The sequence below is a fragment of the Chiloscyllium plagiosum genome, unplaced genomic scaffold, assembly GCF_037043375.1.
Source record: "Chiloscyllium plagiosum isolate Xiang-an unplaced genomic scaffold, Cpla_swu_hap1 HiC_scaffold_17, whole genome shotgun sequence".
In the NCBI taxonomy this organism is placed as follows: domain Eukaryota; kingdom Metazoa; phylum Chordata; class Chondrichthyes; order Orectolobiformes; family Hemiscylliidae; genus Chiloscyllium; species Chiloscyllium plagiosum.
In genome coordinates this window covers 61,853,658-61,877,321 of record NW_028270155.1, presented here as the reverse complement: position 1 = coordinate 61,877,321, position 23,664 = coordinate 61,853,658, and the positions used below count along the sequence as shown (strand labels likewise).

The 23,664-nt window shown below is 44.1% G+C and overlaps 1 protein-coding gene across 1 annotated transcript in view; it reads right to left on the bottom strand.

The window, feature by feature from the left end:
• The window catches only part of LOC148147369 (uncharacterized), a 203,966-nt gene extending 181,113 nt beyond the window's left edge, over nt 1-22,853 (bottom strand). Inside the window, exons 1-3 of the mRNA XM_087995595.1 lie at nt 22,769-22,853; nt 18,418-18,867; nt 17,293-17,437 (exon numbers count right to left, since the gene is read on the bottom strand). Coding sequence (XP_087851721.1) covers nt 17,293-17,437; nt 18,418-18,867; nt 22,769-22,853 — 680 coding nt within the window. The remainder of the gene's footprint in view (nt 1-17,292; nt 17,438-18,417; nt 18,868-22,768) is intronic.
• Nucleotides 22,854-23,664: the final 811 nt, after the last annotated feature.

The following is a 23,664-nucleotide window of genomic DNA, read 5'->3' as shown; positions in this document are numbered from 1 at the left end:
CACTGGAAAGTTCACCGACAGCTGGTTAGGAACAGTTAAAATGCTCCATCATCTCCAAATCAGAACCAATCAAAATAAAGGTCTGGTTAAATGGTCACCCAGTTCCAATGGAGGTCCATACCAGCGCGGCTGTATCAGTGATTGTGGAACCAGTCTTTACCAAAATTCCCTCTGGACTCTAACCCTTAAGTCTGTGTAAGACCTCGGCCAGACTGAGAGCCTAGACTGGGGAGCCTTTCCAGATTAAGGGTACAACTTCAGTTCCGGTCTTTTCTGAGAAGGAGCTGGGTCAGTTCCCACTGATTGTAGTAAAAGGCCCAGGCCCAAGCTTGATAGGACAGAACTGGTTGAGATTCATTGAAAAAAGATCCCGAGGCTCCTTCATCTGTACCGGAGCATAAGCCTTTCCTTGGGTTGGTGGATTATTCCAGAACGTTCCTCCACAACCTGGCCTCCATTCTGGCATCCTTCCATCTCCTATTGAAAAAGGGTCAGCCTTGGGAATGGCCTTGGAGCTCAGATGTAGCCTTTAGGGAAGTAGAGAAGCAGCTGTCATTGTCTCAGGTATTTGCTCACTGCAATCCCAAGCGAGATATGGTGCTGATGTACGATACCTCCCTGTGGGGTATCAGGGTAGGGTTGGCTCAGTGGAGGGCCAATGGAGAGGAACGCCCGATAGTGCATGCTTCCTGGATTTTGGCTAATGCTGAACGAAGATACGCCCAGATAGAGAAGGAAGGTTTTGCGGTCACCTTTGATGTGAGAAAGTTCCACCTGTGCCTTTCCGTGTGTACATTTGTAATAGGAACAGACCACAATCCCCTGCTAGGGCTACTTAACGAGGACTGGGCCATGCTGCCCAGAGCTTCAGGATGAATACAGTGGTGGGCCCTTTTTCTGAGGCAGACAGTGACAAGTTGGACCCCTGTCCAGGGGGCCAAGTGGGAAATGCAGATGCCTTGAGGCGCCTCCCACTGGCCAGTGGTTCCACCACAAGAAGAGTCTGTTCTGGTTTTAAACTTTCTGGACACCCTTCTGGTCACCACTGAAAATATCAGATTGTCGCCACAAAAACATCCCGTCCTGGCAAAACAAAAACAGCTGGTGGTGAGAGAGGAAAGAAACCATCACCAGAATTGAAACCTTTCTGGACTCAGTGAGACCAGATCACCATAAAGGGTGGCATATTGTTATGGAGAGCTAGAGTGATTGTCCTGAGGAAAGGTCATTGACAGATACTGGCTGAACTCCACCGGGGTCATCCAGGGGATTTCAAAATGAAGATGTTAGTGAGAAGTTACATCTGGTGGCCAGGATTGGATGATGACATAGCTGCATTGGTGGGGCAGTGCCCAGAGTGCCAACGAGGACACAAATTACCACCAGCAGCTCCCCAACATTTGTGGGAATGACTGGGTAAACCCTGAACTCAGTCACATGTCTACAACGCCAGTCTTTTCACACACTCCGTGTTTTCAGTCATTATGGATGCTCATTTAAAGTGGTTGGATCTGCACAGAATCCATTTGTTCAACACGGGGAAAACGATTGGAAAGGTGCAAGCATCTTCTACAATGCATGGACCCGAGGGAATGTTGGTCACAGACAACGGGCCATTATTTCCCCAAGCTGAGTGGCATTAGGCAGGAAGGGACAGCCCCATACCATCCACTGTCCAATGGTCTGGTGGAAAGTGCAGGGCAACCTTTGAAGGTAGGATTAAAGAAACAGCCATACAGCTTCACGCGATACCAAACTGTCCCAGTTCCTGTTTGATATCAGACCACCCCTCACCCAGTTCCAGAGACAGCTCCAGCAGAGTTGCTAATGGGGACAAGATGCTGCACCGGGTTAAACCTGATCTTCCTGGACCTGGGCAGGGAGGAGGGTGAAACAACATCAGGAACACCAATGCTGGACACAAGAGTTCACTAAGTGAGAGAGACATGTGGGATATAGGTGAATTAATGTTATTTCTGCAATTATAAGTTCTGATACAGAGTAAATGAATTCACATTATTTTGGGATTGTTTTGGACGAGAGCTGACTTAGCAAAAATGAGGAAATATATAATCCGTTAAAGAAAATGGTATGTTAGCATGAGACGTGATTACAGAACAATGGTGGATGTATAGGCAAACAGGAAAAACATCTGTTTCCCACTTGTTTGGAGACACAGGAACAAACCCCAATTAAAAGGGCTTAGTGATAAGATGCTGTGAGGGGCAGCGCAGATGGAGGGAGTAGATAATGGTAAGCAAAGGATAGGATGAGGTCAAGCACCCTTATGGGAGGCAGAGATAGACATTTGTCACTAACAAGGCCGGATAAACAGAAGTTGTGGGATCAGTCTTAAGGAAATGAATGACGTAAGCGAAGCAGGGAACAAACAATGGAATAAGGAAAACATATGGGAAAAAACTGTATGAATTGCGAGAGTTTGTTGAGGTTTACTGTGCATTTGTCATTGCCTTACCTGGCAATTAGACAAGGCACCCACTTGCAAGTGTACAAATAAACGACTCTGATTCAGATATTTGATCTCGGACTGAAATTATTAAAGTGAGTGAGCTTTTGTTTCTCACAATTGGGGGCTCGTCCGGGATTTTCTTCCATCACCGGGGGGAGTGGCTGGCCTTGGACACTGGGAAGACGTGTCCCGCTCCCCATTGAGGAGCGGTCTCGTGTCCCGGTTTAGTCTGCTCCCTTGGGTGACTGGTGTGAATCCTACAAGAGAGACATCTGAATCAGACAGTGATAGGAGGTTGATAGACAATACAGCAGAAAGGGGCCAGGCAACTCTGTGCACAGACCAAGGTAAGAAAATTGACTTTTAAGTATTGCCTTGGTGGCCGGGATTGAGTTTTAGTAGTTAATAAGGGACTAACGAAGGAACTCAATATGGATTGTGCTGTGGGTAAGGAAAAAGTCTCTGGGGAAACAAAGTAAGGAAAAGGCAATGGAAATGGAGGCGGGGTCCCTAATAACATTCCTCCGGAAAGTCCTTTGGGCAGGATGTTGTAGAAATTGGCAAAATAATACTTGTACAAGGGAGAAAGATGATTTAATATTGTTGCTTTGTATGGACTAAGGAATCCATTCTTCGTCCCGCTGTCTTCTGGCCAAAGTACAGATCGGACAAAGACTGGGTTTGTAAATATCTGAGTTTATATGTCAATGTGAGAGAGAGAGAGAGAGAGAGAGAGAGAGAGAATGTAAAGAGCTGTACAGCTGGTAGGAAGTTTAACCCTTTGTGATTTGGTTTGAGTGAACATTTGTTTATTGGTGATTGAATGTTTGTGTTTTATTCCCTGGAGCTTGAGTTCCAGGACTGTTTTGAATCTGATTTTTATTATGGAAACTTAACATGATTTCTTTTAAGGTTAGGGATTCTATCGAGATTATGAAGAAAAAAAAGAATGATAACTCCTGTTCTTTTTACAGATCATGACTGCCTTACTATCAGTTTCTAACTAATCTCTTTTATCTTTACATAAAAGCGATTTATGGAGGACAGTTGAAGTTTCAGTTCAACATTAGATTGTAGTAAAAGCAAAATTCTATGGTTAATATCTGTGACCTTGGATTCAGCCATTGTTCATGCATTAGAAGTTTTTTTAAAAAAACTTGAGTAGACAAATTCTTTTAAGGCAGCTCTGATTATTTTATGACCTATAGTATTGTAATTGAGCAATGATCGGTCAGGACTATTTAAGAAAACTAATTTTGGATCTAAATTAAAGGACTAAAACTGGGTAATTACAGTGAATTGCAAAATTGGGAACTGTATGCATTTTGCATTTTAACTATTAAATACTGAAGAAATGAACGTAAATATATAAATATATTTATAAGTTAGGAACAGCCTTTAAAGGTTAGTCAAGCATGAATTGATGAATTGGTTATTGAAGTTATGGGGAGCTAGAAATATTGCAATATTTCTTTAAAAAGAAAGAAAAAGGGGAAGAACGTAACGACTTATCCGCTTCGGGAGGTACCCATAAGGGACAAAGAGATTGGGTTTGTAAGTGCCCCCCTCACTAGTGGGGAGGTCAGAACATTTAAGAAGGAAATGAAGGTCCTGGTTGAGGATCCGGTGGGGTTGTCTGAACACATTGATTAATTTCTGGGGCCCAGTCTGTATACCTGGGCTGAGTTAATGTCTATTTTGAATATACTATTTACTGGGGAGGAAAGGGGACTTATACGGGGAGCTGCTATTAAAATATGGGACAGGGAACACCTGATTGGAGATGGGGATGCTGGACAGGGAGAGGTGAAGTTTCCCCTCAAAGACCCCCAGTGGGAAAACCAAAACCTGGAGCATAGAGAAGAAATGAGGGAATTGAAAGACCTGATTCTAAAAGGAATAAGAGAGGCAGTTCCGAAGTCACAGAATTTGACTAAAGCCTTTGAAGTTAGACAGGAGAAAGATGAGACTCCCTCAGCTTTCTTGCAAAGATTAAGGGACTCAATGTGGAAATATTCTGGAATGAACCCTGAGGACCCAGTGGCACAGGGTCTGTTGAAAGTACATTTTGTGACAAGAGCATGGCCAGACATACAGAGAAAGATACAGAAGATAGAAGGATGGAGCGAAAAACCATTAGATGAATTGTTGAGAGAGGCACAGAAAGTGTTTGTAAAAAGGGAGGATGAGAGACAAAAACAGAAGGCGAAAATGATGGTAGCTACAGTAGATGAGGTAATTAAGGGGAGAATGGAACCAATAGTGAGCAACCGGAGCGGCGGGTGGCAGCATGTAGGACAGAGAGGGAGAGGGAGAGGGAGAGGACAAGGGGGAACATTTGATAGAGGGTTCAGGCGACAGGGGCAGAGATGGAAGTCTCCACAGGCAGGATGTTATTATTGTGGAAAGATAGGGCATTTTAAGCAGGAGTGTTCTGATCTACAAAGGGAAGAAAGGGCAATTCCGCTTATGAATTTTGATGAAGAATAGGGGTGTCAGGGGTTCCTGCCCTCGGGGGCCCACCAGGAACACTTGATAAACTTGAAGGTGGGACCCTGTAGGGAAGAGGCAGTCTTCCTAGTAGACACGGGAGCAGCACGGTCATCGCTGAATTTTAAACCAAAGAGGGTAGAAATGTCGACATGGTCAATTATTGTTTCAGGGGTAAAAGGGGAAGGATTTACTGATCCAGTATTTGAACCTATGTTGATAGAAGGTCCTAAGGATAGGGTCACAGGGGAACTACTGTATATCCCTGATATAGGAAGTAACTTACTGGGGAGAGACTTAATTATCCTTTTAGGACTGGAGATTGGAATTCAGGAAAAATAATTAGTTGTACAACTGGCGATGTTGACAGAGGATGCAGAGAGAAAGATAGACCCTATTGTTTGGGCTCGAGAAGGGAATCGTGGAAAACTACAGATCCCTCCCCTTTTAATAAATTTAAAACGGAAAGGGGACATTGTCTGTGAACGACAATATCCTATTTCCATAGAAGGTAAACGAGGACTGCAGCCAGTAATTACAGGACAGATTAGAGATGGACTGTTGGAGCCATGTATGTCTCCTTATAATACCCCAATTCTACCAGTGCGGAAATCTGATGGAACTTATCGATTGGTGCAGGATTTGAGAACATTAAATCAGATAGTACAGGTCAGGCACCCAGTGGTGCCAAACCCCTAAACGTTATTAAGTGAGATCCCTCATTATCAGAAATGGTTTAGTGTGATAGATTTAAAGGATGCCTTTTGGGCTTGTCCCTTGGCGGAGGAAAGATTTGGGACTATCCCCCTATGAAATTTTATTTGGATTACCTTATCTGGGAACGAATGGAGAATTGCCAATTCCCGAAACTAAAGATTTGTTTTTAAAGAAGTATATACTGGGCATGTCCTCCTCTTTGTCTTTCCTCAGGAAACAGGGCCTATTGGCACAGACTCCGCCCCTTGAATTCGCTGTTCACCCCATCCGGCCGGGAGATTGGGTCTTAGTAAAATCATGGACAGAGACTAAATTGCTGCCGGACTGGGAAGGGCCGTACCAGGCTCTTTTGACTACCGAAACAGCAATAAGGACGGAGGAAAAAGGCTGGACTCATTACACTCGGATCAAAGGGCCAGTGGACCCTCCAGTTGAGGAAGAAGTCTGGACAGCCGAATCAACGCAAGACCCGCTGAAACTCAGACTAAAGAGACTTTGAGTAATTGACTATACAGTGGCGACGCGAGCACGGGATTATTTCTGTAAGATTGTATATTAAGGCTTTTTGTGCTTCAGCATGATTAGAATGCTGGGAATGTTTAGAGTTATGATGCTAGCCCTCTTGGTATTAGGATTTTGTCAAATATCATTTTCATATGTATTATTAATGGTTCCTGAGTCTGATAATCCACAAGTAATAGACACTGATGCATGCAGCTTAGTAAATTGTGGGAATATAGCTAATCAGAGACAATACTGCAACTCAGAGATACATCTTAAGTCCTATGGGGATGGCCTCGGGGATGGTACTTGGTATTATGGTCTCGTCACAGTACACCGGGCCCCCTTCCGACCAGCTCGCGATTGTCTCGATAAGAAGTGTAACCCCATATACCTAACGATAAGGAAAACCACATGGCACGAAGCAGTTTTGGGGGGGGGGGGGCACTTATGAGATACAATTAAATGAAACAGTTGGGATTGAAATGAAAACAAATGGGAAGGAGTTGTTTTCGAATTAGTGTAGGACAGGGAAAACGGGTAGAATTACTGGGTAATGAGATACAACCTTTCACCCCTCCCGATGATCCTAAAGTAGTAAAAATTATAGAGGTAAAGGATTTGAAACAGACCATCGAGATAGAGACTGGGTACGGGGATACAAATGCCTGGGTTGAATGGGTAAAGTATACTGTAAAAAGTCTGAACAAAAGCAATTGCTATGCATGTGCCTCCGGTAGGCCAGGGGCCCAGGTGGTTCCCTTTCCGCTCGGGTGGAAGCGAGACAGGAAGGGCATGAAATGTATGATAGCCCTGTACCAGGATGAGACTGCATGGAATGATAGGAATTGTACCTCCCTATCTCTGATGTTCCCTCCCTTGGAGAAGAAAGATGTAAAAGGTCCCTCCACATTTTCCGCCGCAGTTGGAAATCACACGTCGTGTGTGCGCAGGCGAGATACGAGTTGGTTGAGAGATTTGGGGGAGCTGAAATTATGTACAGAGATTAAGAATGTAACCGAAACGTAGAAGGGAGGGAACTACTCAGCACTAAAGGTTCCCCGAGCGGATCTGTGATGGTACTGTGGAGGCAAAATATTGAGACCCACACTACCTCCGGATTGGAGAGGGATATGTGCAATTGTACAATTGGCAATTCCATTTACCTTGGCATTTGAGAAGGAAAACATAGTAGGGAAAAAGGGAAGGGGTAAGAGATTACTGTTAGATACTTCTTTTGATGACAGGATTTATCTCGACTCGGTAGGAGTCCCTAGGGGAGTACCTGAATTCAAAGCTCGTAACCAGATTGGAGCAGGCTTTGAGTCAGCTCTCCTTTGGTGGGTAACAATTAATAAAAATGTAGATTGGATAAATTACATTTTCTATAATCAACAGCGATTTATAAATTATACAAGAGAGGCGGTTAAAGGAATATCAGAACAGCTTGATGCGACAAGTAGGATGGCATGGGAAAACAGAATAGCCCTTGATATGATTTTAGCAGAAAAAGGGGGTGGTTTCTATCCTTACTTCCCTGATAGTAGTAGTCAGGGTATTGGTGGCCATTGGCTGTTGTGTCATACCCTGTATACGAGGGCTCACCCAAAGCCTGATTGAAACAGCCTTGATGAAACAGATGCCCCTAAAAGAGAATCAGGCAGAGGAACTTTATCGGCTAAATAATGAGGAGATGAGTGAAACCAAGATGGATGAAATCTCTGAAATGATGTTTGCGAATTTTGGGAACGATGTTGAAAAGAAAAAGAGACAAAAATGCAGAAGATAACAAATGGCAATCAAAAGAAAAAGGGGAAATTGTGGGATATAGGTGAATTAATGTTATTTCTGCAATTATAAGTTCTGATACAGAGTAAATGAATTCACATTAGTTTGGGATTGTTTCGGACGAGAGCTGACTTAGCAAAAATGAGGAACATATAATCCGTTAAAGAAAATGGTATGTTAGCATGAGACATGATTACAGAACAATGGTGGATCTTTTGGCAAACAGGATAAACATCTGTTTCCCCACTTGTACAGAGACACAGGAACAAACCCCAATTAAAAGGGCTTAGTGATAAGATGCTGTGAGGGGCAGTGCAGATGGAGGGAGTAGATAATGGTAAGCAAAGGATGGGATGAGGTCAAACACCCTTATGGGAGCAGAGATAGACATTTGTCACTGACAAGGTCGGATAAACAGAAGTTGTGGGATCAGTCTTAGGGAAATGAGTGACGTAAGCGAAGCAGGGAACAAACAATGGAATAAGGAAAACATATGGGAAAAAACTATAAATTGCGAGAGTTTGTTGAGGTTTACTGTGCATTTGTCATTGCCTTACCTGGCAATTAGACAAGGCACCCACTTGCAAGTGTACAAATAAACGACTCTGATTCAGATATTTGGTCTCGGACTAAAATTATTAAAGTGAGTGAGCTTTTGTTTCTCACAGACAGTTTACCAAAGGGGATGAGGTTGGGTTGTCAAAACCAGGGGAATGACCCTGCGTGGGTAAGAGGCTTGGTCAATGCAAGGTCAGGTCCCATAAAGTTCAGGAAGGTGAGGCGGTCCGGAACAAACATGTGGATCACATGACAACTGCAACCATGTAACTGGGGCAGGAGCAAACTGTACCCAGCCCCTCAGAACGTCCAGCAAGGCTGTTAGAACCCATGGGGTTCTCCCCCTTCACCGAGCGTTGAAGAACCCTCTGAGGGTGAGATGGACATGGCAGATGTCACAGCCTTGATGCAGTTACCGTCTGATGAAGATGTAGAATATGAATCGGGGCTGAGACACACCGGGTACAGTAGGCAGCTGGGTACAGAATGTACATGCTGCCAATATCCGAGGCATTGTCAGAGGAACTGTATCTGAAGCAAAAATATCCCAGGAGAAGGTACAGGAAAAAGAACAGGCCTCCGTCCAGGACTCAGCGGGAAACGATGTAGTGATTGGAACAAGGTCAGTCAGGTGGATATCCTGGAATATGAATTCCCTGATTGGGGTTGTTAATCTGGTCCAATCAGGGGGCCCTGGCTGACAGATACAAACAGAGTGTCAGGGGTTCTGCTCCCTCGAGGAGCCAGCTCTGAGCTTGCTAGGTCAGTATCATGGATTACGTTTGTGTTGGTAAAGATTAGATTAGATTAGATTGATTACAGTGTGGAAACAGGCCCTTCAGCCCAACAAGTCCACACCGACCCGCCGAAGCGCAATCCACCCATACATTTACCCCTTACCTAACACTACGGGCAATTTAGCATGGCCAGTTCACCTGACCTGCACATCTTTGGACTGTGGGAGGAAACCGGAGCACCCGGAGGAAACCCACGCAGACACGGGGAGAACATGCAAACTCCACACAGTCAGTCGCCTGAGGCGGGAATTGAACCCGGGTCTCTGTCGCTGTGAGGCAGCAGTGCTAACCACTGTGCCACCGTGCTGCCCGTAAAGGATGACTTGATGACGGGATACCAGCCTTGGTGGAGTTATTTCAAAGACGGAGCTGAAATGGGGGGAATTAAGGCTAATTTTCAAGTTCCAACATATTAGTATCTGCCCCACAGTCCAGTGTTGTTGAAGGACCAACGTGAGAAGTTAGATGGGAGGTGTGGACCCGACAGACCCACAGGTACAGAGTCACCAAGCTCTCCATTTGAAACAGAAGCTGCTCCAGGTCAGTAGTTCCTTTTCTGCAGTGGGCCCCATTGCTAAAGAGATCCTCATGAAGCAAGGTATTGGTGAGGCTTCAGCCGGTTCCAGTCAGTGCCAGCAGCCTTTGATGTTTATTGCAGTCCTGGGAATGTCATTGTTGTGTGTGATTGGTCCGGCCAGATGTCCCAGCAAACAGCCACCTTGTCTCTCCCATCAAACATTTATTTAGTGTCACTAATTCATGCTAAGATGCAGCATTGAGAGATAGTTTTGTTTGAACTCTGAATGGTATAATCTCTCAGTTCCTGCAGTCAGAGCAAGGGCTGCCCTTTGTACAGGAGAGCCAGAGTACAAGGCAGGCTGGGCTTGAAGTTAACACCATGATGTTGTGGGTAAATTACCACAAGCTCACTTTAATCCAGCAACTGATTCAGAAATATCACAATCAAATACTGAAATAATTCCTTAAACTTTACTGCATGTAGCGACCAAAATAAATCCCCTCAAGTAAGCAAGTTCAGCCTCACAACCCAACTTCACTATTACCCGGTTAATGATGGAATTTAGCACCGACTCCAACCAACAATGACTCTCTCTGGAGGTTCAGGATTCCATGTCTGTGAAATATTGCTCTTCTGCGACTGAAGAATCCTGAAGATGAAATCTTAAAGCTTTTCCAGTCCTTCAAGTTTCCATCATTGATGATCCTTTAGATTCTCCCATCCACAATACTGACTACTGTGCAGGCTGAACTCTTATCAAAAGTAGCTTCCCTCTTCCTGTTACATTTACCTTTGGCTGTCTGTTTGAAGACACAACTTTCCTGCAATTAACTCCTTCAGTTCTTCTGCAGGGCAATCATTTGGCCTTGGGGCAGAAGGCAGCCAGTTACCCAGCAGTTATTCAAATGGGTTTTGTTTTGTCACAAAGATGGGTGCAGGTGTGGGAGAGGGTTGTCACAGGATACAGTGGGAGATCGATCGGTCGCAGATATGAGCGGAGAAATGGCCAATGGAGGTTAATCTGGGTAAGTGTGAGGGGATGTACTTTGGGTGATCAGATGTTAAGGAAAAGTATATGGTTAACAGCAAGACCCTAAACAGCATTGATGCAGAGAAGGATCTTGGGGTTGAAGTCCATAGCTCCCTCAAAGTGGCCACGCAAGTAGCTCGGGTGGTAAAGAAAGCATATGGCCATGCTTGTCTTTATTGCTCACGGAGTGAATACAAGATTCGGGACGTCAAGCTGCAGCTTTCAAGACTTTGATTCAGCCACATTTAGAATGCTGTATTCAGTTCTGGTCAGCACATTGCAGGATGGCAATAATGGAGGCTTGGGACAGGGTGCAGAAGAGGCTTACCAGGATGCTGCCTGGGTTAGAGGGTCTGAGCGAGAGGGAGAGAGGAGACATACTCAGGTTGTTTTCTCTGGAGCAGCAGAGGCTGAGGGGAGACTCGATGGAAGTCTATAAAATGGTGAGATGCATAGATATAGTATCACTCAGAATCTTTTTCCTCAGAGTTGAAATGTCTAACACTCATGGGCATGCTCATAAGGTGAGAAGGGGAAAGTTGAAAGGAGATGTGAGAGTCATGTTTTTTTCACAGAGAGTGGGAGGAGTCTGGAACATGCTGCCAGGGGTGGTGGTGGAGGCAGATCCATGGGGCCTTTCTGGGACTTTTAGATAAGCACATGAATAGGCAAGGAATGGAGGGAAATGGGACAAGGACAGGCAGGAGGGATTAGTTTAATTTGGCTTCATGTTTGGCAAAACATTGTGGGCCGAAGGGCCTATTCCTGTGCTGTACTGTTCTATGATCTAATATTTCATGAAGTGGGGGGTGTTAGTGTTGGACTGGGGTGGACAAAGTTAAAAATCACACAACACCAGGTTATATCTGATGAAGGAGCAGTGCTCTGAAATCTCGTACTTCCAAATAAATCTGTTTGGCTATAACTTGGTGTTGGGTGATTTTTAAGTAATATTTCCTGCTCGTTCTTGCAAGAGGATTGAGCTGAATTGTAATTGGATTCCAGATGGGTGCCCTGACTGAATCAGTGCATTCATGATGAACACAATTGTCCCTGGGAGGGCAACACAATCAAAGAATTAAACTTCATCCCCAAAGTGAAAACCATTTGGTGGCAGTCATTTTGTTTTCTTGTTCAGTGCAGTTTGAATTGAAAATGGCAAGGTTTCATAGAAACATGAAGGATAGGAGCAGAGTAGGCCATTCGGCCCTTTGAGCTTGACCTACCACTCAGTATGATCCTGGCTGTTTGTCCCCTCATCTACATCATGAATATATATTGTGAATAACTGGGACCCAAGTACCACTCCATGTGGAACCCCACTACTTACCGCCTGTCACTAAGAAAAAGACCGATTGATTCCTGCTCTTTGTTTCCTGTCTGCCAACCAGCTCTCTATCGATGACAGTGCACTACCACCAAACCCACACACTTTATTCACATTAACCTCTTCTGTGAGAGCTTACCGAAAGCCTTATGGAAATCCAAGTATACCTCATCCACTGGATACCCCTTAACAACTCGACTAATTAGATTTTTGAAAATGTCCACTGGATTTGCCAAGCTTGGCTCCCCTTTCCTTAGTCTACAATGACTCAGTCCAGTCATCTCACTGCTTTCTAAATGCACTGTTATTAAATCTTTCAAAATGGACTCTCGCATTTTGCTAAATACTGCTGATAGGCTCCCTCCTCTATAAATCCCTGTTTGCTCTCTTTGTAATATAGTGGGTTAAATTAATGACCCTCCAAGCCATTGGAACTGTTCCAGAGTCGAGAGAATTCTGAAAGATGACCACCAATGCATCCACTATTTCTCAGGCCACTTCCTTAAGTACTCCAGGATGGAGATTGTCAGGCCCTGGGCAGTTATTTATCTTCAATCCCATCAGTTTCTCCAATTGTTTTCCTTCAGTTCCTCCCTCTCACTAGATCCTGGTTCCCTCAACATATTTCAAACTATGTATTTAAATGATCTGCCATTTTTTGTGCCCCATTAAAACTTCCCTCTTTCTGATTGTAACTGATATACATTTGTCTTCAATCATCTTTCTCTCAGCAATATCTCCACAAGCTTCTACATTCAGTTTGTATCTTTCCCACTAGCTTACTCTCATATTCTATGTTCCCTCTCTTTATCCATCCCTTTGTCCTCCTTTGTTAAATTCTAAACTGGGCTCCCAGTCCTCAGGTCTGCTGTTTACTTTATGCCTGTTCTTTGGATCTAATGATATCTATAATTTCCATTGGGAGCCATGGTCAGGTCACCATTCAGGCCACCATTTTATTGCATTGCCAGGCAGGAATGGAAATTGTTGCAGTTCCTCAGTGTTCTGTAAATGTTTGCCATTGCCTGTACACCATCATTACTTTAGGTAACATTCCCCAATTTGATCATAGACAGCTCATGCTTCATACTATCACTGTTTCCTTTATTTAGATTCAGTACCTGAGTCTCAGAATCAGCTCCGTTACTCTCCATCTGAATGAGGAATTCTATCATGTTATGGTCACTCTTTCCCAAGGGGCCTCTGACATCAACACTTCCAATTATTCCTTCCTCATTACACAATACTCAGTCTAGGATGCCCTATTTTCTATTTCATTCATCAACACATTGATCCAGAAAATCATCTCGTAAACACACTGGAATTCCTCTTCCTACAGCATTGTTACTGACTTGATTTGCCCGATCTACCTGCAGATTAAAGTTACCCTCATTTACCATGTACCTTTATTTCCTGTTTCCATGATTTCCTGTTTAATGCCTACTTTACCATGGCATTGTTGTGGTATATACAACTCCCACTATCGTTTTATGCCCTGAGGTGTTTGTAAGCTCCACCCATACAGATTCCATTTCATTGGAGTCATTATCCTTCATTATTATTGCGTAAATTGCTCTTTAACCAGCAAATGTTCCTCTCCCTCCTTTTCCCTTTTTGTCTGTTGTATCATTTGTTTTTGTCCTGGTTTCCCTCTCTGTCTCCCTGGATAGGTTCCCATCCCCCTGCTATTTCAGTTTGAATCCTCCCCATCCAGACTGGGAAATACTCCCAGCAGGACATCAGTACCAGTCCCACACAAGTGTATACCATCCAGACTGTACTAGTCCCACCGCCCCCAGAATTCCCCAATGCCCCAGTAATCTGACACCCTCCCCCTCACACCATCTCTCCAGCCACATATTCATCTGATGTGCCCTGCTATTTCTACTCTGACTTGCACATGGTATTGGGATCAATCCTGAGATCACTGCCTTTGAGAATTTCCTTTGTAACTTGTTTCCTAACTCCCTACATTCTAGTGAGTTTTGAGATTTGTAACTCAGATTGAGGTTCTGGATGGAGGATTGCTCGCTGAGCTGGAAAGTTCATTTTCAGACGTTTCGTCACCGTACTAGGTAACATCAACAGTGAACCTCTGGATGAAGCTTCACCTGAAGGCTCACTGATGATGTTACCCAGTACGGTGATGAAACATCTGTAAACAAATCCCAATATTCTGCTTGTAGGACCTCATTCCTTTTTTTAACCCATGAATTTGATACCTGTGCAGTCTTCAACCATTGGCTGTTCACCCTTCCACTCCAAACTGTTCCTCCTCTCCACTACACCAAAGCCAATCACAGTGCAACAGATTTTAGAGTCACCACGTTCTTCTCAGAGGCCATTACCCCCAGCAGGATCCATTGTGGGTCTATCTGTTTTACAGGGGGATAGCCACAGGGGATTCCTGCACTTGCTGCATCGTTCTGTGACTCTGCCTGGTGATTATCCGTTCACTTTCTCACTTTGAAGATTGAGACTGCGGTGTGACCATCTCCCTGTACGTGTTATCCACAATACCCTCAGTCTCCCAGATGCTCCACAGTGTCCCCAGTCTCTGCTCCAGCTCTGAAACCCAGGCTCCCTTCCTGTAGCTGCAGCTGGAGCCACTTCCTGCACATGTTCTGGTCCCATTTTCCCCACAGAGCAGGAGGAGCGCACCACGGCATTGAGATCTACTCCCATGACTTTCTGCTCAATTAGACCCTCAGATCATCTGTAAAATCAATAATGTGGATTTTTTTTAGGTCCTTCCTCTCTGGGCCACAGCAGTACTGCACATGCAAACTATAAACCCAAAATAAAGACCTAAAGTGATAAAGATAAAGTACGTGCTCATCTTGATCCACTTCACTTTTTGATTCTTCCGAGAGTGCCTCACCATGATGCTGACTGTGGGACACCCTTCCCAGACTGCTTCACCGTGAGACACCCTTCCCAGACTGCTTCACTGGGATGTTAACGATGGGACACCCTTCCCAGACTGCTTCACTGTGATGCTGACTGTGGGATGCACTTCCCAGACTGCTTCACTGTGATGTTAACGATGGGGCACCATTCCCAGACTGCTTCACCGTGATGCTGACTGTGGGACACCCTTCCCAGACTGCTTCACTGTGATGCTGACTGTGGGATGCACTTCCCAGACTGCTTCACAGGGATGTTAACGATGGGGCACCATTCCCAGACTGCTTCACTGTGATGCTGACTGTGGGACACCCTTCCCAGACTGTTTCACTGTGATGCTGACTGTGGGACATCCTTCCCAGACTGCTTCACTGTGATGCTGACTGTGAGACACCCTTCCCAGACTGCTTCACTGTGATGCTGACTGTGGGACACCCTTCCCAGACTGTTTCACTGTGATGCTGACTGTGGGACACCCTTCCCAGACTGCTTCACTGTGATGCTGACTGTGGGACATCCTTCCCAGACTGCTTCACTGTGATGCTGACTGTGAGACACCCTTCCCAGACTGCTTCACTGTGATGCTGACTGTGGGACACCCTTCCCAGACTGTTTCACTGTGATGCTGACTGTGGGACACCCTTCCCAGACTGCTTCACTGGGATGCTGACTGTGGGACATCCTTCCCAGATTGCTTCACTGTGATGCTGACTGTGGGACATCCTGCCCAGACTGCTTCACTGTGATGCTGACTGTGGGACATCCTTCCCAGATTGCTTCACTGTGATGCTGACTGTGGGACACCCTTCCCTGACTGCTTCACTGGGATGTTGATGATGGGATACTCATACCTGACTATTTCAGCTGAGTGTCCTTGTGAGTGACTTGCAGACTTTGCCTGAGATGAACGATGATCTTCCCTTTGCTTCATCTTCTCTTTCCTGTTGCTGTCCTTGCATCTTCCGTGACCTGTCAGCCTCTACCGTTTCTATCCTTCCCCTTTATATAACCATCAATGTTCCCACTTTACCCTCGGAGCCCATGGTTCTGTGAATTGCGATGCCCTCGTTGGCCTTACACCTCCTCCATGTTGTGGCCAAAGTGGCAGCACCTTGTGAGAACCATCCCTCCCTTAGCATTCTGTCCCATCCCATGCTCCAGGAAATCCCAGCCTTCCATTTTGAATTTCCTCCTTTCACTCCCACCATTCCCTCATCAACCCAATCCAATGAACCTGATCCTCAGACCTGAGTTTCCTGCTTTCCCCAGGACTCCATGGAAAGGACCCTGAAAAGCCCCTGACCATTAATACCCAAACCTCCAGCTCGGACCATGTCCGAGTCCCCAGAGTAACTTGGGCAGGCCAGCCTCAAATGAGAGCCAGCCCAAAGACAGGTGTCCCCACAGCACCCCAGCTGATGTACCTGTGATCTCAAACCTGCTTCAACTTTACCTCAGGGCTGTTCCTGGCTTGGTCCTGGACTGCAGGGATCCCCACATTCTGGAAGACTGTGGCCAAGCCCCTGGACTGGGATTAGATGAGTTCCTTGACACATAGTCCCCTTCACTCCACTAAGGACTGGTCCCTTTGACCTTTAGACAGAGCCATTTGCTTGAAGCCCATGCAATGTGTTGCCACATAAGCTGCTGCCACAAGCTCTCGGTGTGACATTGACAGAGCCCAGTGCTGTACAACAACAACATGTCCAGCCCCTTGACTGCTCAGTGCTCCCAACCATGGCACGCTGCCTGCCTCTCCCTCTGCTGCTAAAAAGCAATGCAGGCCACAGAGCCTCCAAGTCAGTGCCAAATGTGTCAGTTTGAATGAAATGGCAGAATACAGTGTTCAGGCTCATTTTTACTGGGTCGATGAACTTGAATGAAAACATTTGAACTAAGCACACATCACAATGCATTTTAACATTTCTCATTCTTCGAGGAATTTTACTGACATTAAAAACATCAAGTTTGAAAGAAAGCAGCTTTGCATTATACAGGAGATTTTATTCACTTGTCAGAAACCTTCAAACTTGACGAACACTCCTCACAGACACCTTCCTGAAGCAGGAAGGAACCAAAACCAGGCAGTGAATCTGTTTAATCCTTGGATAAAATACGTCCAAAATGTGTCCCTTCACCACATCAACTTTTAAACATTGTTTTCAACTTCAAGTTGTTTGCACTTACCCGACTGAAACGCTCCCATCACATTGCCCCAGGACTCTGTTGGTCAGTAACATTGCATAGCGAGCATCATTTAGTTTCAATTGTCCTTTCCTTGTGAGGTCAGTCAATTTGTTTCTCTGATATAAGCAATCAGCCAATGGTGATTCTAATAGGAAAGATACCGTTAGAAAGAAGAGGGAATCTCAACATTTCAATATCAGGAAAATATTTCAAAATTTGATATGTTATGCACATGTGCTTGCAAATTGCAGCTTGATGTTAAAAAGGCTTTCTGTACACACATCTCCATCTTTGTGTCGTACTCTGTCCTGAACAGTACAATTAAAATTGTGAAACACCAACAGGAAATGCTGGAACTACCCAGCAGGCCTGCAGTATCTGGGGAGAGGGAAACTGCATGTATGTGGCAACTCAATGATGTCCAGCCAGATCTTTCTCCCGAGTGAAAGGTACTGCATCAGAAACAGGAACAATACAAGGAAAGGAGAAAGGAAGCTTGGGATTGGGAAAGTAAAACACTTGTGGTCCTGATAGAGCATCGGGAACATTAAACTCTCAACAAGGATCCTGATAAATTGCTGAAATCTTTACATCTGCTGTGATTATTATCAATCATCTAATTCCCCAAAAACCATTCTGTTTTATTAGATTACAATTGAGTCTGGTTAGAACAGACATTGCCAAATCTAGCTGGACAGGAACTAATATTCCTGTAATACTGGGAGTAGTTTACCTGTGAGAAATATACTCTCAAGCTTAAAGAAATGCATATTCCACAACCTGGGTTTAAAGCCATCGATCCTTTTCATTAAGCAGGCCATGAAATTAATTGTGTTGTGATGTACAATTAACATTATTGACAGAATCAAGGTGTTGTTTTTAGTGTTGATCTGGTGCTCCATAATATAGCCCAGGCCTCCCATCTCCCCCTCCCCATTGACTGGGGACATCTCTGAGGACAGGGAGCAGCACACACCCCCCACTCACACTTTCCTCCTCCTGTGGTTGTAGGAGAAACAGAGAAAGCCTGGGCCTATGTTTCTATTTTATTCTTTATCTGTGATAAATAGAGTCATAGAGTCACATATCTGTGATTCACAATGTGTCAGTTATTATTCTACTCACCACATGCTCCTTCAGATCCAGTAAATTCCAAATCAGAAGCATTTTCCATGTGAACTGGACTGAAGTCTGACTGATTTATGTAAATAATGTCTCTCAGCAACGGTGAACTCTTGTGTGAACTGCTATTGGTGAGAGTGAAATGTTGACAACATTTCCCTCCAGTGGACATGGCAGTTGGATACGACTTTCCAATATCACCACGGGTTATGTAGAGTTGGCCAACGGATCCTTTCCAGATGATGCAGATTTCTGATGAAGCTGCAGGTGTAGGTGCTGCAGGATCTTGTGTCCAGGAAGATGAACCATTCCCAATGAGATGAGCTTCTATTCCTAAGCCTGTTTTCTTTACAGACACTTTCAATGAATATGGGTCTGGGCCAATGTAGTGATGAGATTTATTAATGTGACTGTTCAGGTATCCACAAACTGTAAACTCAGCACCAACTATTGCTGCAAATACAATCACAAGGTAAGCATTAATCAACACCTGAGAAATTTTCTCAGAAGCTTTTTAAATCAATGCTGTGAATTTGCTGGAAAATTGAGGGAAATCCCACACCAATTGCATAATCAGGAATTGATAATCAGCAACAACAACACCTTTTTTTTCATAGCACCTTTAGAGGAATAAAATGGTCCAAGGCCCTTCACAAGAGGGTTCGCAAACAAAACGTTGATGCCGTTGTAAGGTCTCAATAGTATTTGTAAAACACAGGCTAAAATATTAAAACATTTTGCTGGTCAGAATTATATAAGGATGGGGTCAAGAACTGGGTGAAGAATAGACAGTGTCTGTGTCATAAATAATGTTGTAATATGTTGTATAAAGCTGGGAGTTGGCTGTAACTCAGGAGAGGTGATTTTACATTTTATGATGATCAGACTCGCTGTCCTTGTATACACATGAAAATATCCAACTGTTTGACCAGTTTCCTCAATCCTCCATCAACTTATCAAGTTGTGTGATAAAATAAAGTCGCAGTCAAAGGCTTTGATCTTGACAACACTGAGATGGAGGAAGTTATAGCTCTTCCAAAACAGAACCCTGGAAAAGGGATCAGGAAATGTAAAGGCAATAGATATTACCAAACAGCAAAGTGACAGCGTGAGTTTAATCTGTAACTTTGATGAAATGAGCTTGCCTGAGATTTTGCACTGAAAGGGGATCGCATGTTCGGAGAGTTCACAATATTCCCTCTTCCTGTTGTGTCTGTTCCCTTCCTCAGCCTGAGCCTGTCAGCAAGGAAGAAGGTCAGGAACAGAATCTCATGTCACATCCTGCTCACTGAGGAGGCCTTTCACCAAACTGAATGACTTTGCTGCTGGAGAGCTTATTGGACTTTGACTGGAGGAAGTTTCAGGATTCAGGAGGATAAATGTATTTTTCCAATTTTTTATTCAGCTTTTGAACTTGTTATAACGAGTTGTGTGAAGGGAACCAGCTCCCTGTTTTCTCACTCCTATTAGTCAGCTGCAAAAACATTTTATTTATTTTGTTCAGCATACAGTGATGATCTTTCAACTTCAACCAAGTTCACTACACAATGCAAGAGCCCATTTTCAAGCTTTACTTGAATGAAAAGAGGACTTTTATGACTCACTTGATTCAAGAACCAATGATTAAAATGAACAGACGCACACAGACACAGAGGTAGGAAGTTCAAAATACACAGTGGTAGAGGCAGTGAGAATAATGTTTATGTGGCCTTTAGACACCGTGGGGTGTTACTTCTTAACCTGAAATCAGAGTTTAATGACTTTTATCCTCAACAGTTCAGAATCTGTAGATCTTTGAATTCTTGGTGAACAGTTGTTTCTCTAATTTACTTTTTCACTGGGTGCTGTTTCTGAGATAATGTTAGAAACAGAAAGGGGGAGAGAGAATTCCAGCTCTTGCTACACAAATTCACTTTTCATTCTCTCAGTCCTGATGCTGAAAAGCAGCTGTTGAAATACAGTTCAGTGTGTATTCCAGAGTCATGATCCTTTGTTTTTTCAAGTTCTCTGATTGATTGGTAACACTTGCATCTCCCAAAATATTAAAGCAACACACATAACTGTACTAAGTTGGGGGTGAAAATTTCTTAATGGTTACTCATTACATTTCTTCAAATAAAATGGTAATTTCACTGTTGATAGATTGTTTCATACAAATGGGTCACATGAATCTTGCTCAACCTTTGGGCAGGTGGCCCCTGCAGCCATTTTAGATCCATGTTTTTCCTTTTTGGCAATCGTGTTACTCTCTGAAATGTGTCAGGTATAACAATCTGATGGAAGAGGTTAAAATTTGATCACCCATATTTGTCATAATCATTATGTAAAAGGGATGGCAGGACGGAGGGTGGGGCCGATCAGGGATAGTAAGGGAACTTGCGCCAGGAATCAGAGGATATAGGGGAGGACCTTAATGAATACTTTCCCTCAGGATTACCTACTGCGAGGGACCTTGACATGCATGAGGACAGCGTGAAACAGACTGATATGCTCAAACAGTTTGATTTTGGGAAGGAGGATGTTCTGAAAATTTTGAAAAACATAAAGATAGATAAATCCCCTGGGCCAGACAGAATATATCCAAGGTTACTTCAGGAAGTGAGGGAAGAGATTGCTGCGCCTTTGGCAATGATCATTGCATTCTCACTGTCCACTGGAGTGGTGCCAGATGATTGGAGGGTGGCAAACATTTTTCCTTTGTTCAAGAAAGGAAATAGAGATAATCCTGGGAATTACACTCAGTCCCCAAGCAGTCTTATGATACTGATGAGCAAGTACTGGAGAAGATTCTGAGAGACAGATTTTCTGATTACTTGGAAAACCATAGTTTGAATAGAGATAGTCAGCGTGGTTTGTGAGGGGCAGGTCATGCCTCACAAACTTTATTGAATTCATTGACGATATGACAAAACATGTTGATGAAGGTAGAGCAGTGGATGTGGTGTACATGGATTTCAGTAAGGCAATTGATATGATTCCCCATGTAGGCTCATACAGAAAGTAAGGAGGCATGGGATACAGGGAAACTGTCTGAGTACAGAATTGGCTGGCCCATAGAAGACAGAGAGTGATGGTTGATGGAAAGTATTCGCCTGCAGCTTGGTGAACAGTGGTGTTCTGCTGGGAACAGGTCTGGGACCTCTGTTCTTTGTGGTGTTTATAAATGAGTAGGATGAAGAAGTGGAAAGATGGATTAGTAAGTTTGTTGATGACACAAAGATTGGTGGAGTTGTGGATAGTGCAGAGGGCTGTTGTAGGTTGCAACAGGACATTGACAGGATGCAGAACTGGGCTGATAAGTGGCAGATGGCGTTCGACCTGGAAAAGTGTGAGCTGTTCTCATTGGAAAGTTGAATTTTAATGCTGAGGACAGGATTCAAGGCATGATTCTTGGCAGTGTGGAGGAACAGAGGGGTATTGGGTTCCATGTCCATAGATCCCTCAAAGTTGCCACCCAGGTTGACAGGGTTGTTAAGAAGGTGTATGGAGTGTTAGCTTTCATGAGCAGGGGGATTGAGTTTTCGAGCTGCGAGGTTATGCTGCAGCTCTACAGAGCACTGAAATGTTGTGTTCAGTTCTAGTTGCCTCATTATTGGAAAGCTTTCAAGAAGGTGCAGAGGAGATTTACCAGGACATTACCTGGACTGGAGGGCATGACATCTGAAGAAAGGAGCTAGGGTTTTTCTCACTGGAGCGAAGAAGGATGAGAGGTGACTTGATAGAGGTGTATAAGATGTTCAGAGGCGTAGATTGAGTGGATTGCCAGAGAGTTTTTCCCATGGCAGAATGTCTATCATGAAGGGGCATAATTTTAAGGTAATTGGTGGAAGATTTAGGGGAGATATCAGAGGTAGGTTCTTTACTCAGAGAGTGGAGGGGAGGGGGGGTGGTATGTGGAATGCACTGCCAGCAGTGGTAGTAGAGTCAGATATATTAGGGACAATTAAGTGAATCTTGGACAGGCACATGGAAGATCATACAAGGAAGGGTGAATCGGTTAGTCTGATCTTAGAGGAGGATAAAAGACTGGCACAACATCGAGGGCCGAATGGCCTGTACTGTGCTGGACTATTCTATGTTCTGTCAGCAGCATTTGTGTGATAACTTTATCTCTACAATTGTCTTAATTTGTTGCTTTACCTTCGACGAACTCTGTTTGTATCGTGTTAATTTTCTGTCTCTCTTTTCAACAGTCAATGATGGGAAATGTACAGAAATCACATTAACACTGGGACCAATGTTCACACTGAGATACACACTCCATCCCATTGGATCAGCAGCCTCATACAGCATTGAAAATAAACTGGGGAATTTAAAAGAAGTGAAACAAAGGAAGTGCTGAGAAATGAATTACCTTTCCCAATGTGAAAGCTGAAGAAACATAACAGAAGGCATTGACAGTTGATCAGTCTGTGAAAGGTGCTGGTTTTGAGAGGCATCTTCCACTGGGTTCCTCCTCTGGAAAATCAACATTGTGAATATGAGAGCACAGGGTGAGGTTCACACAAATGATGGTTACATCCAAAACATGCAAAATTACATGGAGTTAAATGATGACCTGTCATTGTCCCAACACCCAGTGACACCAATTGACAGGATGGAGCTCCCATTTGAAATCACCGTGATCGGTGAATTTTGGGGGAAATTATTGAAATTTTGTTGGAGAAAAAACCTCAGATGGAGTTGTCAGGCTGCTGGGACTCAGCTGTGAGTGACCAAGTGAAACAGGGACTGATAGAGGCTGAGGGCAGCTCATCTGTCCTTGTTAGTTCATGGTCTGAGGAGACCAGAGACCCCAATCTTCATTCTCCTCATATTTTTAATCATTCAGTACCATAAATTATGAAAAAGAGTGAATCAAAGTACACCACTGCAGAATATTTAGGGCAGGAATCAGACCAGCCACAATTACTGGGCAAATAGATGAATAATCAATTGAAAACACACATGATTATTCAGACCATAACCAATAGGCCTGCTACTGGCAACGTATGGTTTATAGGTTTGGGGGAAGATTTGAAGTGGTTCAAGTGATAAACTGGGGATAGGGTCAGAGGTTATTAGTTCAGATTAGGTGTTCAAGTTGGAAATCAGGATGACTGCTGTAAATTGGGTTTTGGGCTGGGGTTTGGGAGTTGGGGTTAATGCTGAGGGTTTTTAGTTAAGGAGTGGGGATGGTACATTGGTGAAAGATTAACCCAGCAAGACCAGCTGCCTCATTGTGACACCAGCTACTGTTAATCCCACTAA